Here is a 14,237-nt window from a genome sequence, read left to right on the forward strand (position 1 = left end):
TTAGCATGGAAAAGGTTGAAAAAAATATTATTTTCTTTAAAGACATTTGCAATTTTTGCTTCTGAGGGAAGGGGGGGGCCACCGCCCCCTCCTGCCCCTCACTGGGTACGCCCATGCTACGTATTTTGAATAGCACATTCAGTAGGCATACCATACAATAGGGTAGTTTCCTTCAATAAAGAAAACGAAAGGCATTGATTGCGATTCGTTACCCACCATTAGTGTATTCATAATATACAAATTATTTTGTTTTAGAAATACCGGTTTAGACGAATGGCAACAGTCAATTTTATCCTCAGTTGAAAAAGGCCAGATTGGCACCCATGCGATGATGTCACAGGGACCTAGTTACTTTACGAGTAGATAGGAGTTTTACATCGTCTGAGACTACCAATGCATGCATGAGGCACAGAGCTCAGGGAAACATCTCATAATAATCACCTATTAAAACAGGCTAAGGTCGGAAAGTTTTCTTCGTTTGATAAGGTATTAATAATCCTTATTTAAGCCAAGAGCTACCAGCTAGCAGGGTACTCTGCTACCTGCTAGCATCCTGCGTCGTATCAGCGCTCAAAGCCTCACCCCAAGGTCACCTCACTTGCGGCAGCGGGAACCAGAGTGACGTCACACGGAGTTTTCCCGGCATTCATACTTAGCCGTCACATTTTCGCGCGCTTGAAAATTTTCACTTTTCATTTAATCGTGAAAAATAGATATCGTCATATAAAAATCTAAAAGCGTGAAATACGTACTCCAGGAGTGATAATCTTTCGATTTAGGCAATAAAAAAATAATAGGAAACCACCCTATTTTTTGGGCACCAGCTTTCTCTCTATCATCCTCCATCACCTGCTCTATATACCTGATCCATGGCCTACCTCTGCCGTTCTTCCCACCAAAGTATCCCTCTATGATAATTTTCAAAAGACCCTGGTGTCTCACAATGTGACCAATTAAATTTTTTTGTCTTCTACCCATCGTTTTCAAAAGTTTTCTCTTCCCTCCCACTCTCTTTCAAACTTTGACATTACTTGCACACCCTACCCATTTCATTTCTTCATTCTAAGGTTTCCCACTATAACTACATTATAAAATTCACTATTTTTTCCTGGTTTTCACGGTTTAAATGTCGTCAAATTCACGGACTGTTGAAAAGCCATTTTTGATATAAATATTTATCAAGTAACAATCACAGCCATTTGCCCGCAGGCAACGCACATTGACTAAAAGGAAAAGAAAAAAGAAAAAGCCACAGATGCCGTGAATGCAAAACGCAGCACTGAAAGTGTTACCTCTAGTGACATCACCTATCGTTGGCAAAATTCAGGGCCGGCTAAAGGTGGTGTGAGTGGGAAAATGGAGGGAGCAGGGTGGTAGGGAAGTGAAGAAGTGCCTGATTTTTTGCCACGGTTAATGGACACTTGGGTTACTGGTCTTCTAATTACAGGCTTAAGGTCAATGTACTGTCATGGCACACACAGGAATTACTGCACTTTGAATTTACGAGTGCAGATAAATGGGTGGACAGCATCTGCACGTGACTCGGCCTTGGATCAAGATCGAAATATCGATTTTTCTTTTGATCTATCAATCGTAGTTCCACAATCAAAATTTGAGAGATTTAAGGTTCTTTGTCAAAATTCACGGCTTTACCCTGCCTTATTGACCTTAATTTTCATCAGCAGGAGCCACAATACATAAGGTGAATAGACGACCAGATTAATCCGGACAACTCTTTTTTGGATGTTAGTTCAATGTCCGGGCGGATTTTTTTAGTATCAGGAAATGTCCTCCTTTTTGATATAATGATACACATAATATGAATGATACATAGAAAATCTGTTGATAGCCACTCAGAATATCTCAATATTTCTTCAGCATACCAGGGTACAACACAAAATGCTGAAAGGGCACTTTCTCTCATTTCACCTCAGTGGACTGATGAGAGAAACAAATTAAACATTGCCTCAGCAAAGGGCCTCAAATTGGCCAATTACAATGTCAAACAATATGCTTGTATCAAATTCAATAGTTTTCAGTTAAAAATGCCAATATACAGTGAAACCTCGATATAACGACACCCCACGGTGCACTAATAAACACTCGCTATAGCGAATTGTCGCTTTACCGGAGGTGGAGCAAATAATAGCCAATATACCTGTTGCGAACAGATATACAGGAACAGGAGTGGTGCGGCGACAGATAAACATCTATCCGATAAACGTAAGCATAAATCCAGAAGAAAGGCGATGTTTTTTTGCATCACTAAATTTCCTTACTCTAATAACGACTAACTATTCAAACAATTTATAAGCGCCGCACTGAATAAAAATCATGCAAAGCATTGTTTTGTCATCATTATATTTATCGAACGACAGTTTACCACATAAATTTGAGACTGAGCACTCCATTAACTTCATTTCTAACAGATCGCTAGCAATTACAGAGGTTAAGGAGTCTTCATGAAAGTCTTCCGGCGGTGAAACCCTCGCTATGGCGAGAGCCAACACCGAAAGGGTCTCGTAAAAACGAATTTTTTAACACGCTTATTATAGGGTCAATCGACGGTGCATCGGCTATCTCTCGTAATAGCGGGGGTGTCGCTATAGCCCGTACTCGCTTTAACGAGGTTCCACTGTAGCTAGAAAAAATTTGATCCACAGTAAAATATATTTAAGTTTGGTGCAAATAAATTTTTATAAAATCGTTTCCGGCTTAATTTTGTGGAATAATGCTATATCCATGATTAAAGCACAAATGGTAATGTCCACACTATTTTATTTATCACTTAACCGACCATGGTTTCGACATTTGGTGTCATTTTCAAGGTCCTTTAATCATGCAAATAAATTTTCATTGCTCTTAATTATGAAATCATTGTTATTTTTTCAAGGGTCTCATTTTTTCTCCATTAGTCCTCCTTTTTCACAGGGTGCTGTCTTATTTTTCATCCCTTGGAATCTGGTCACTCCAAAAATACATGCATAAAAAAATTATCGTATTTAACAAAAAATACCCATTGGGATATTATATACACAACTTGTGCTTCAAGGTTGTCAGTAAGATGCTAATGATTCAATATTGAAATGGAAAACTTCAAAAATATCTAATTAAGGAAGTAAATTTTGGTATAAGAAAAAGGAAAGAGACATACTTATTAAAAAATGTCATGTATTTAACTAGTCGAATAACATTCACAATTTTAAAATGCATAAGCAACAACTGAATTTGGTACCTCCCAGAATTTTGACTAGTGATTTCAACATTAATTGAGTCCTACAATTGCTTTGTCTATGTCTTAGGATCAAAATTCTGACAAAAGGTAAACCCAACATTAAAACAACTGCACACAGCTAACACAATTAACTTTATAACTATAAATACTACATTTACCTAATATGATTGTAAGAAATTCTTTCATAAGCACCAAATTTACAAACATAAAATTATGAACATTAAATAGGGAGTATTACACTTGTACAAAATTTACAAGGTCAGTTGCACTGAAATCCCCCACAAAAAAACTTTTTAGTATTTGCATGACATTTCATGTTCAGCACCACAAAACAGTACGAAATAAATGAGTAGTGACATTACCTCAAGAGTTTTTCTTTAAATTAGATAACCATTACTATGAAGAAGTCCAAATGCACCCAGGATTTCAATAATTTCAGCAGTCCACTTTAATGAGTATTGCAGCTTAAGAGTCACATTATTATAATCACTGCTTCCAGCTATGAATTTTTATCATCACTGATAATTAATATCACTTGTAAAATATTCATTGGTGTTACTGAACACCTTACTTAACATTCACGGCAGGCCCTATGCTTTTGTGAGTCAACGGACTCCATGGTGTAATCCCTCGAACTTTTTCTTCCAATGGATTAGAATAAATGTCTGCAGCAAGCTCATCCAATCCTATTACTTCATCTTGTTTTGCAACCTTCACTGCTTCATCAACTTCCTTGCGGATTTCTTGTTCCAACTTCTGCTCATAAAAAATAAAGGAAATGTAATTATTAAAAGCTGCATTCTTACTTTCAGTTCTATTATAATTTATATTAGATATCCAAATATTTCTAGTGACTTTATTTTCGCATAAGGGGTTCCATTGCAACAGCAACATTATCAAAAATATTGTAGTAACAACGAAACATGTCGTCAAAAATAAATCCAGTGGATATATTGCAAAGTCTTACTTAACTAGTACATACTAATAATTTCCACCTTATCGAGCCACATATCTCACAAGAAATGCATTGGCACTAATATGTATTGGAATTTTTTTAAAACAATATGTATTTGTTTTAAGTAATAGGAGTACTAAACTATTTCAGCCATACTCAAGATCTAAAATCTATTAAAGATATGTACTAGCACAACAATTCTTATCAACTTTGGCCATTTGGCAAATTAAGCTTAAAACCTGACATTAATTTACGGGAACTGGACTTTCAACCAACCTACATGCATAGGATAAGCTCTGAAGAATATATTTTACTAAAGTAGAGGAGGTTGAAGACTTCGTGCCAACAATGTTTGATTTAATGCACAGGCATGATTTCACCTAGAAGAAATCTGGATTAACTGGCGGAGAATCAAACCATAACCAAAAGAGAAAAAATTCCAGATATCTGTAAAAACATGTTGTTTGCTGAACAGTATGAATGTAAAATAATTTTTCTATTAAAAATTCAATCTATATTTTCCACCAGAATTTGCACAATTTAGAGAGAATTGAAAGAAATACAAAAAATAAAACTAACTAATTTTACTATTTCACAGGACCAATAAATATCATAAAACCATTTATATACAATCATGTAATTTATGGACTTCTATTCTTCAGGATATTAAGAACATTAGTTAAGATACAGCAGTTTGAAAATTTTAAAAATTTTTGCATTCTTTTTTACTTCAACAAAATGTCATTTACATAATGTATGTAATTGTGTAAGAACATTGTAAATGAATTGATTGTGCGAAGTGTTGTTTTAAATTATCTTATCTATTGTACTAAATATATGTATTTTAATACAAAGTACTCCCTGATTTACAAACAGGATAGATTATGAATGCTTTTCGTAGGTCAGGTTGGTTGTAAGATGGAAATAATATACACTGGTACATCTTTTATCAGGTAAATCAAGCCTAAACGTTTCAATGACGACAGACATACACTTACCTGCGAGGTACACAACTTTTATGAACAATCCTTCCATCTAAAGATAACTAAAATATTATTACTAATAATAAGTTGAGATCCGTGAAATTTGCAACACACTATAATGCAAAATAACGTGAAACAAAATGAAATAATGCCAAATCGGTAAATAAAAACAAAATTTTGCCTTTTCCGCAAATTTTAAGTGAATTAGTGAAAAAATCATATCTAATGAATCATAATCTATTCTATTGTCTAGCTATTCTATTAGTCTATAAAAATGTTTCTTCACAATGAAAGACATTTTTATAAGTACAGTACTTATCTGAATATAGTCCCCCCTTTTTTTTCCAAAAATGTCCGTAGTAAAAGTAAAGAGGGAACTATATTCCTATGCATTAAAAAGAAAATTTTCCCAAAACGGAAGCCTCAAAATTAGAGGGGGGGACTATATTGGAAGGAGGAATATATTCGGAGAAATACGATATATCAATAAGTTAAATTAAATCGCAACTGCACAGTCTGCAATGCAATTAACAATGTCTAGAACAACATAAACATCAGGTGTGACAAGGTGCGGGAACAGAACGAAGCGACCACTCAGCAAGAGGAAGGGGTGGGCAGCAGAAATGCGTATAGGAGAGGTGGCAGGGAAGAAGCTCGCTCCCTCCATATTTCATGCAACGAGGCTACGAATGAGGGAGTCAAGGACAAACATGTCAGGTCTTGCCATTTTGTGACGTCATTGCCTTCCAGCAAAGCTGGGCAAGCTATGTGATACATGCAGTTGGCGTTTTCAGGCCATATCTTCTTGTTTGATGGTGCTGATGCCACACTTGTTTCATTGAAAATCGTTCTGTTTGGACAATTTTAAATATTGATATAGGCTTTTGTAAATAAGCAACTTTGATTCAATCAATTAGAGCTTAAAAAAAACCTAAATACAGTAAACTCTCGACTATACGAAGCAGGATTTTACGAATTTTTCGATTATACGAAGTGATATTGCGGTCCCGGAAAAAAAAACCCTATGCTAAATACATGGCGCTATTCGATTATACGAAATGTTTTGAAATTACGAACCTCGGCTCGGTCCCCAGGAGCAAATGGCATTCGTTTATACGAACTACGGCGAAATATTTGTCAACAAAACTAGTTACGCCGGCGTAGTTAGCTAAAAAATCAGCACTTCCGACTGTGGTCCATCAAAAGTGTGAAATCGTAAATGATAGTGCAACTTTGGAGAGAAAGGGTTCGCCTAAAACCTCATGGAGGGAATTTAAGGGAAGTAGGAGTTCAGTAAAAATATTGCGACTGACATAATGCCCCTATTTACGTGCCTATTCGTAAACATCGCATCGACAATACTTCGTAGTTTAACATGTCAGGAAGGTCGCGTGGGGTATTTCGTACACTCCTACTTAACCCTTTGCACTGCTGTGAACGTACCTGGTACGTTTGCAAGGCAGGCTGCTACGAACATACTTCTAAGACTACTTGACTACTTTTCACCGAAGCACTTCGAAGGGTCCCTAATCCGGGACCCTTTCCTCGACGAGCTCACCCTTGCTGTCCCCTCTCCTCGACCCTCCGAGCGGGGGCCTCTCTCCCCAAAAGTGACCGCTCTGACTGCATTTTGAAAATCTATCAATCAATGCCATCATCAAAAAATAATTGTTAGCATCGCACTCCTGCCAATCAGGCAATCAAGTACGTCTCTGAACCGTGTTTCTGCGATGAGAAATAACGATTTTGTTAACTTTGCTAAAATGGCCAAGTTAATAAAATTGTTATTTTTCATCAGAGAAACACGGTTCAAAGACGTACTTGATTTCCTCCACTACAATCGCAAATTGCTGGAAATCGGCCGGATTCCCTCAGATAGCGCATCATGAGGATGTTCTCGAGGTTGGTAATTGTTACAACGAGCCTACTAGTAATTCTACCGCTATAATATCACGGCTATGGTTGATTTATTACGTTATACCTTCAGGAAGCTGCAGCGGATGAAATCGCGGAGGAGATTAGAGGCTTAAAAGATGATTTTGAAAAATACTTGGACAAAGCAGGAAGAGCACAGCGCGCAACATCAAACGATTATATTGCCCTAGACGATGATATCCAGGCTTGCGACAATGCGACGCCGGTACCTACGTCGGATGAAGCAGCAGCCAGGACTAGTCATAATAGCAGTGACGACAAAGATGAAAGTGAGGAAGTAATTTCACCAAACAAAAAAGAAGTATACGCTGACCTCCAAACATTAAGATATTTTGATCAAGCTAACGATTTAGGTCCCCAATTAAATTCCCATTTATGCAAGTGAGAAACCATGGTGGAAGCGGCGATGGAGAAGGGCAAAAAGTAAAAAAATAACGGATTTTTCTTTTCGTGTATATATTAGCCTTCCTGAATAAACAACTTAAATATCTTAAGTATTGGGCTCTATTTACCACCAACTTATTTTTCAGGCTACTCGTAATGAAGACGCACTTCTAACTCTAACCATGAACTTTCTTCTCGCGCGCTTCCCCATTCTTCCATGCCGAGAGATCTTTCTTTCCAAAGTCTTTGTTTACTCCCTCCTGCGGCCTTCTGCTGATCTTGCTGACACCCACCTTGTGCATCCCAAACCCCTCCTTCCCCAGCATTTCCCATTCACTCCCTCCCTAAGGTGACTGAGCTTGAGTGCATCGTAAAAAAATACGCCCCTCAAACGTAGACTGAGGCAGAGCTGAAGTCCCTTTCCCCACCCTTCCTTCTCCTGCCCCTTCACCCCTTGTTATGCTGACCACACTTCTTTCCTCATTCCACTCTTATTCAACCCCCCCACTACCAACTTTCTCCGACTGTGGAGAAGGGCATGGTTCATCTTTACCTGCAACGGGGGTAAGTTTTTAACCGGAGAGAGGCTGAAGAAGTATCTTCCACTATCGGGGAAATGGTGCCGTGCTTATAATTGTCTCTCTTCTTCTCTGCTGACTTTTCAATTGCAATTATTTTCTTTGCTCTTTCCACACTACATTTATTTACGATTATGGCGCGACTATTTTTTAGGGCTAAAACTAAGAAAATCTTTTCTCTATGTCAATGATCCTTTGCATAACTTTCAATACGGCAGTGAAAGGAACACGAAAACTAAATGAGGTGAAGGTACAGGTTTTTGCGTGTCATTTTTGGGAATTCACGCAAGTGAACCAATACTTCATACACATTGAGAAATGATGAAACGTCTCTTGTAGGAAAACAATCAATGCGGATAATAACGTTTCTCTCTTTATTTCTCCGATAATGGAAGATGTTTCTCCTGTCGTTTTCCAGTTGGAACCTTGCTCCTGTCGGCATAAAAGAAGAGAGGAATACTATATGAACATAGCACTTCACACCCGGTATGAAGAATATGGTCCTGATGAAGATTGAAGTCTTTCGTAGGAACGTCTGCAAAGATGATGGAGCACAGCATCCGGACGGAGAACTCAAACAGAATTTACTTCAAATATTCGCCAGAAGATATCCTACGTAATTTATGATCGTAACTGAATCTCAATGAAAATAACTAATTGAAAAGATAGAACATTCAGCTGAAAATACGGAGTAACTCGAAATATTAACTTACGAAGGTTATTTTGGAAATGGGTTAAGGCCCTCATTATTCTTTTTTTCTCGTCACTGAGCGATAGAGGGCGACATAAATGGCGGTTAGGCCCTTAGAGTATTGTTAGGGCGGCTGCCGTTAATATTTCTGTGGTTGCTGGAAACAAATATCTATCTTATGCTTACTTAATTGTTTCTATTCACTCCTAACCACAAATTTATGACATTAAATTCTTACAATTACTTTGCAATTCATTATTTGATTACGTTTTCTAAACTGGTCGGGAATTTCTTAAGCGATCGTTGATATTGAAGTATGTACAAGAAATGGGAAATTTATGGTGGTATAATTATTTAACGATCTTTCACAGCATAAATTGATAACAAAAAGCCTTTTCTAAGAATTCTACCTTGAATAACGACCGAAAACATTTAAATAAGGCCACTAAAAACAAAAAAGGGCGGAAATAACAAAAGCGAACATTTTTTCGTGACTTATGAAAAAGGCTTGAAATTACGAAACTCGATTTTACTAAGTGCCAATTTCCCGGTCCCACTGACTTCGTATAATCAAGAGTTTACTGTAGTATTAGAAATGCCACTTGTTTGGTCTCATTATTTTTTGAATCTCATCATTAGTGGTAATTCATCCAACAGTCAAAAGCTATCAAGACATCTTCAGGTCCAGCAAGTCACTCACCTAGCATTTGTTCTCCACAAATGGAGAAATGAAGCAGGTAGGATGAAAAAGGTCAGTGGGTGAGACTGGGTAGGGATGAAACATGTTTCCATTGTTCTCGTTTAACTTGATATTTTCCTTTGCGATAATGATTTATGAACCGTGTGGTCTCGGAAAGGAAAAAAATATCAGAGGCATGGGCTGATGGAGGGTCGAGGGTGTTTTTATGAAATCTGTGACGTAGTCACTTTTCACGTAGTTATTACCCTGCGGCGTTGAGATTCTCCTGATGGTTGCTCAATCTCTTGGGAAGAGTCACACTATGTGCCTGTCGTAATTTGCCTTAAAATTTTCCACAGCTGAAATTCTGTTGCATAACCCCCACGAGAGCTTCTAAACAAAATGGCTCATAAGTAGGACAAGCATTGCAGTGCAACAGCACATGTGAAGAGAGGATCAGAACTCTTTCCACTCCCTCTTATGGGACGTTGCATATACTGAAGCATAAATTTTAAATTTCAGATCCAGATCCGATGCCTTCAGAAAAATCGTATCCGAAGTATCTGGTGAAGGGCAATATCCACGGATATTTGGATCCAAGGTATCCGATGTGGCCATCCCTAATACTAAAAAATTAAAACAAAGTTGCAAAAAAAATCACAGTTGAGAATAATGCTGTGATAGTAGAATTACCCTGACCTTGTCGCAATAAGTGTGTAATTGTCATCGCCTTCTCAGGGAGTAAATTTTGGGCTATTTCAAAACTTCATTTTACAAAATAATTATGGTCATTAAGTACCTGTACTCCTTGCTAATTGTGAGCAATTTTTTACACTGCGTTTTGCCTTGCTTACTTCTCTTCATCTGTCCAAGCTATTATAACACCAAAGGAACCAATTTCTTTGAGCAGATTAACATACCGTAATAGCGTATGTAAGAGGCGCACCCCTATTTTGAGCATCGAAGCTAAAAAGAAAAAATTTTTGTGGCTTTTCATCCTATCGTGCGGTGTTGCAGACGTATGCCTGGAATTTCGACAGTTATTGAAATTTCCTCTTTCAATACTAATACTTTGAAATACTAATTGAAAGAAGAAATTTTGATAACTGCAGTGGTAATAGCAGCATAAGAGGGAGTAGAAAGAGTTCCGATCATCTCTTCGCACACGCCGTTGCTCGACGATGCTAGTCCTACTCACGAACAATTTTGTTTAAAAGCTCTCGCAGGAGTATTGCATTAGAATTGCAGCCGTGGAAAATTTTAAGGCAATTCACGACAGGCACATAGCATGAACATTCCCCAAGAGTTTGGACCACAATCGGGGCAATCTCAGCACCGTAGGATAATAACCACGTCGTAGATTTAACGGAACCACACTCGGCCCTCCATCAGCCAATGCCTCTGCCATTTTTTTTTTTCCTTTCCGAGACCCCACAGGAAAACAGGAAAATATCAAGTTACAGGGGAACAATGGAAACGTGTTTCATCCCTACCCCGTCTCAGCAACTGACCTTTTTCGGTCTACCAGGTTCAATTCTCCCAGTTTCTGGAGGCCAAATGCTAGGTGAGTCACCTACTGAGCTCGAAGATATCTCAATATCTTTCAGCAATTGCATGACACGCACGAGGTTCTAAAAAGAATGAGACCTAACCCGACGTATATCTGACAGTATTTAAGTTTTTTAAGCTCTAATTGATTGACACAAAGATTTATCGTTAAAACGAAGCTACTAATATTCAACATAGTCCAAATAGCACAATTTCAGAAGAAACAAGCGTAGCATTAGCGCATTCAAACAAGACGAGACGGACTGGAAACTTCAGACAACACAAACTGCGTGTATCACATTGTTGCGCCTTCGCCCCTTCCCTTTGACGGCAACGACGTCACATGCAAGATGGGACGTGTTCTTCCCTTGCTCCTTCACTCATAGCCTCGTAGCTTGAAATACGGAGGGGAGGGAGCGCGCTCCTTCCCCTAGACCACTCCTTCAGCGCTCTTCACTTATAAGCATTTCCGATTTCTTCTGTTCACCATTTAGTCCAACAATGAACGCACTCGATCCAATTTTTTAAACTGCAGATTTTGACACCAATATAATTTTCAGTTGCAAAAATCCTCATATTAGCGTCTAAAGATGATTTTTGAAAAATCAGGTCCTCAGCGTAATGGAAATTGCTCGGCAAGACAGATGTTGACTATTAACCCGGTATGTCCTTCAAAACTACGCGTTTCTCTACGTTTTATAAGCGATTACTGTATGCTGTATGAATGCTGCAGGATGCCCACTCGTGGCAGTAAATTTAGCGTGCCCTCCGGAGTGAAAAACCCCGCGCGATCTTTTCCATGTTCATCCCTGGGGTACCGACGTGACAGAGCGATGCTAACAAGAAAAGCAAACAGGAGCATTTTTAAAATACACCACTGAGGGAGAAACTCCCCTGCCTGCCGCTTGTTTTTGACCCAGGGTTTCAGATGACTGACTCACGCTGAAAACCAAGGCCACTCAGTTCCCCTTGGACTTGCGACCGGTGAAGGGGAGGGGGGGAAGATAAGAAGTTTGTGTAAGAGGCGCACCCCCATTTTCGGCTGAAATTTCTGGGAAAAAAGGTGCACCTCTTACACGCGCTTATACAGTATTCTAATCTAATCTAATCTCAACCACAAGTTAAAGGGAAAACTTCATGAAGTTTTCCTGAAGAAAAGTATTGAAAACTTTTGAAATACCACTATTTGTGACAAATATATACACATATTAGAAGGACACTAACACCCATTCCTGTGAGCTTTCTACCAACCTTAAGGTCATCCGCAGAAGATAAATTGGAAGATATTATCCTCTCTCTGAATGATGTAATTGGATCTCGAGTTTGTCTGACCTCTTGCACCTCTTCTCTTGTTCGATAGCTTGTGCCTGGGTCAGACATTGAATGACCAGAGTAGCGGTAAGTATATGCCTCCATTACTAAGGGACCCTTGCCACTACTGCAGTAGTCAATGGCAAATGTTGTTGCTTCTCGGACTGCCAACACGTCCATCCCATCAACCTGTGAAAAATTTATGCAATTACGTATGATTTAACACTTCCCCAGCAAATAATATAGACAGATTTTTCTAAGGAAGGCCACCGAGTAAGAAAATGAAGGCAGCCAACAACTCAATGCCCATTCTGGAGACTAATTTGCAGCCTTGAGAATCAAAAAAAAGATAGAGTCCAAGACCTTTGTGGCCTTCAATTTTCTATCGCGGGGGCAAACTCAAGAAAAGTTCATAAAAAGATATTCATAGCTCTCTAACACATGCATAGCTCCCTCAAGTCCAAATTACATTCCAAGGCCAAATTTTTGTTTAGCACAATCGTTAAGTCACATACAAGCATTAGAATCTTTATCTGAAGAATACCAAGTCAAAGATGGATAATATTGATGGTAATATTCATACTAAAATGTGAAATGTCAGAAAAAAATTAGTGTATTTTAGATAAGCCACAAATAAATGGAAGTTTAAAAATGAAAATTAAGAGAAGATTTATAATTACATAGGTGATAATATCTTCAAAAGTTTTGTGAGAAGCTACGTCTCCTAACTTGTCTGAGTAGTTTTTTACACATTACTTCGTTGAATAACAATTTTCTTATAATCTTTTAAATCATCAAATTTAATTTTTTTCAACACCTCTTCAAACAAAAACCATGCCCATTTTTTTCTGAAATATTGCTATCACAATAACTTAATTTTGCACCTATTTGTTTGCATATTATTTCTTTTCTATGTATTTTTACTTGGATTCCACATGTACTTCAAGAGGGATTGTTATAACCAATTCAAATAATATAAATTATATTGTGCAATGCCAAATCCATGAAAATTTCCCCACCCAACTCACCCAGATACCAGGTATGTAGTCACCACGTGTGTAGTAAGCAGTGTTTGCAGACGATCGGTCAATACTGGTACCCATGCCATAGCCATTATTTTCACAAATGAATATGACTGGTAGATTCCACAGCTTTGCTATGTTATAGGCTTCAAAAAGTTGTCCCTGGTTGGCAGCCCCATCACCATACAAAGAAAGGCACACACCACCTGTGCCATTGTACTGGCTGGCAAATGCAATGCCTGCTCCCAAGGGAGCCTGAAAGTGAGAAGAGTTAAAAGGTTAATAACTTACATTTTACATGCATTGACTAAGGGTATTTTAAAGTGTCAAGAAAACGTATTGGGGTCCTCATTGATAGATAAGGGCCAAAAATCCCCACAAAGTGGGAAGGGTCGGCCACCCTACTGAAACCAGTCACAGAGCAGGTGAAAGGCTGAGGCACAAGTATCAATGGGAAATGCTAGGTTTGATAACAAAGCAAGCAACTCGTATAATAATTCCTAACTTAAAATTTGCTTACTCAAACATGCCCAATATAAAAAAATTTCAATTGCAATTCAAATGTAACCAAATGCCATGGAAACAGATATTTCACTTCTCTCCAGGCTGGTCCATTATAGGCCTTAGGCATTTTCCCCTTTCAATGTTTTCAGCTACTCAATAATTTGAATTAGATACAACACAATCACGCCAACAATATCTCTTTCCATCACAGATGCTTAATCACACATACTTTCACCAACCACCACTCAAGTGATGTGCCTTTTTCAAGCATAGTATGTCACTTACCTTCTGCATGCCACCACGTCTTTCACGCAATTCCCTGATTCTCACCATCTCCCATTCCTTCATTAATAACCCATGCCTGTTGAACCCAGTGTCGCCTAGAAACAGATGTTTTCCTCCATTAAGAAAT

At 38.3% G+C, this 14,237-nt stretch overlaps 1 protein-coding gene across 2 annotated transcripts in view; it reads right to left on the minus strand.

Annotated features, from left to right (window-relative positions):
* Positions 1–3,153: 3,153 nt before the first annotated feature.
* LOC124161512 (probable pyruvate dehydrogenase E1 component subunit alpha, mitochondrial) overlaps positions 3,154–14,237 on the minus strand; it is a 33,126-nt gene continuing 22,042 nt past the window's right edge. For both annotated transcript variants that reach the window (XM_046537856.1, XM_046537855.1), the window contains 3 exons: positions 13,328–13,576; positions 12,240–12,488; positions 3,154–3,991 (listed from right to left, as the gene is read on the minus strand). In XM_046537856.1, the coding sequence (XP_046393812.1) occupies positions 3,803–3,991; positions 12,240–12,488; positions 13,328–13,576 (687 nt within the window). In that variant the 3' untranslated portion in view covers positions 3,154–3,802. The remainder of the gene's footprint in view (positions 3,992–12,239; positions 12,489–13,327; positions 13,577–14,237) is intronic.

Source organism: Ischnura elegans, chromosome 6 (genome assembly GCF_921293095.1).
Source record: "Ischnura elegans chromosome 6, ioIscEleg1.1, whole genome shotgun sequence".
Classification (NCBI taxonomy): Eukaryota; Metazoa; Arthropoda; class Insecta; order Odonata; family Coenagrionidae; genus Ischnura; species Ischnura elegans.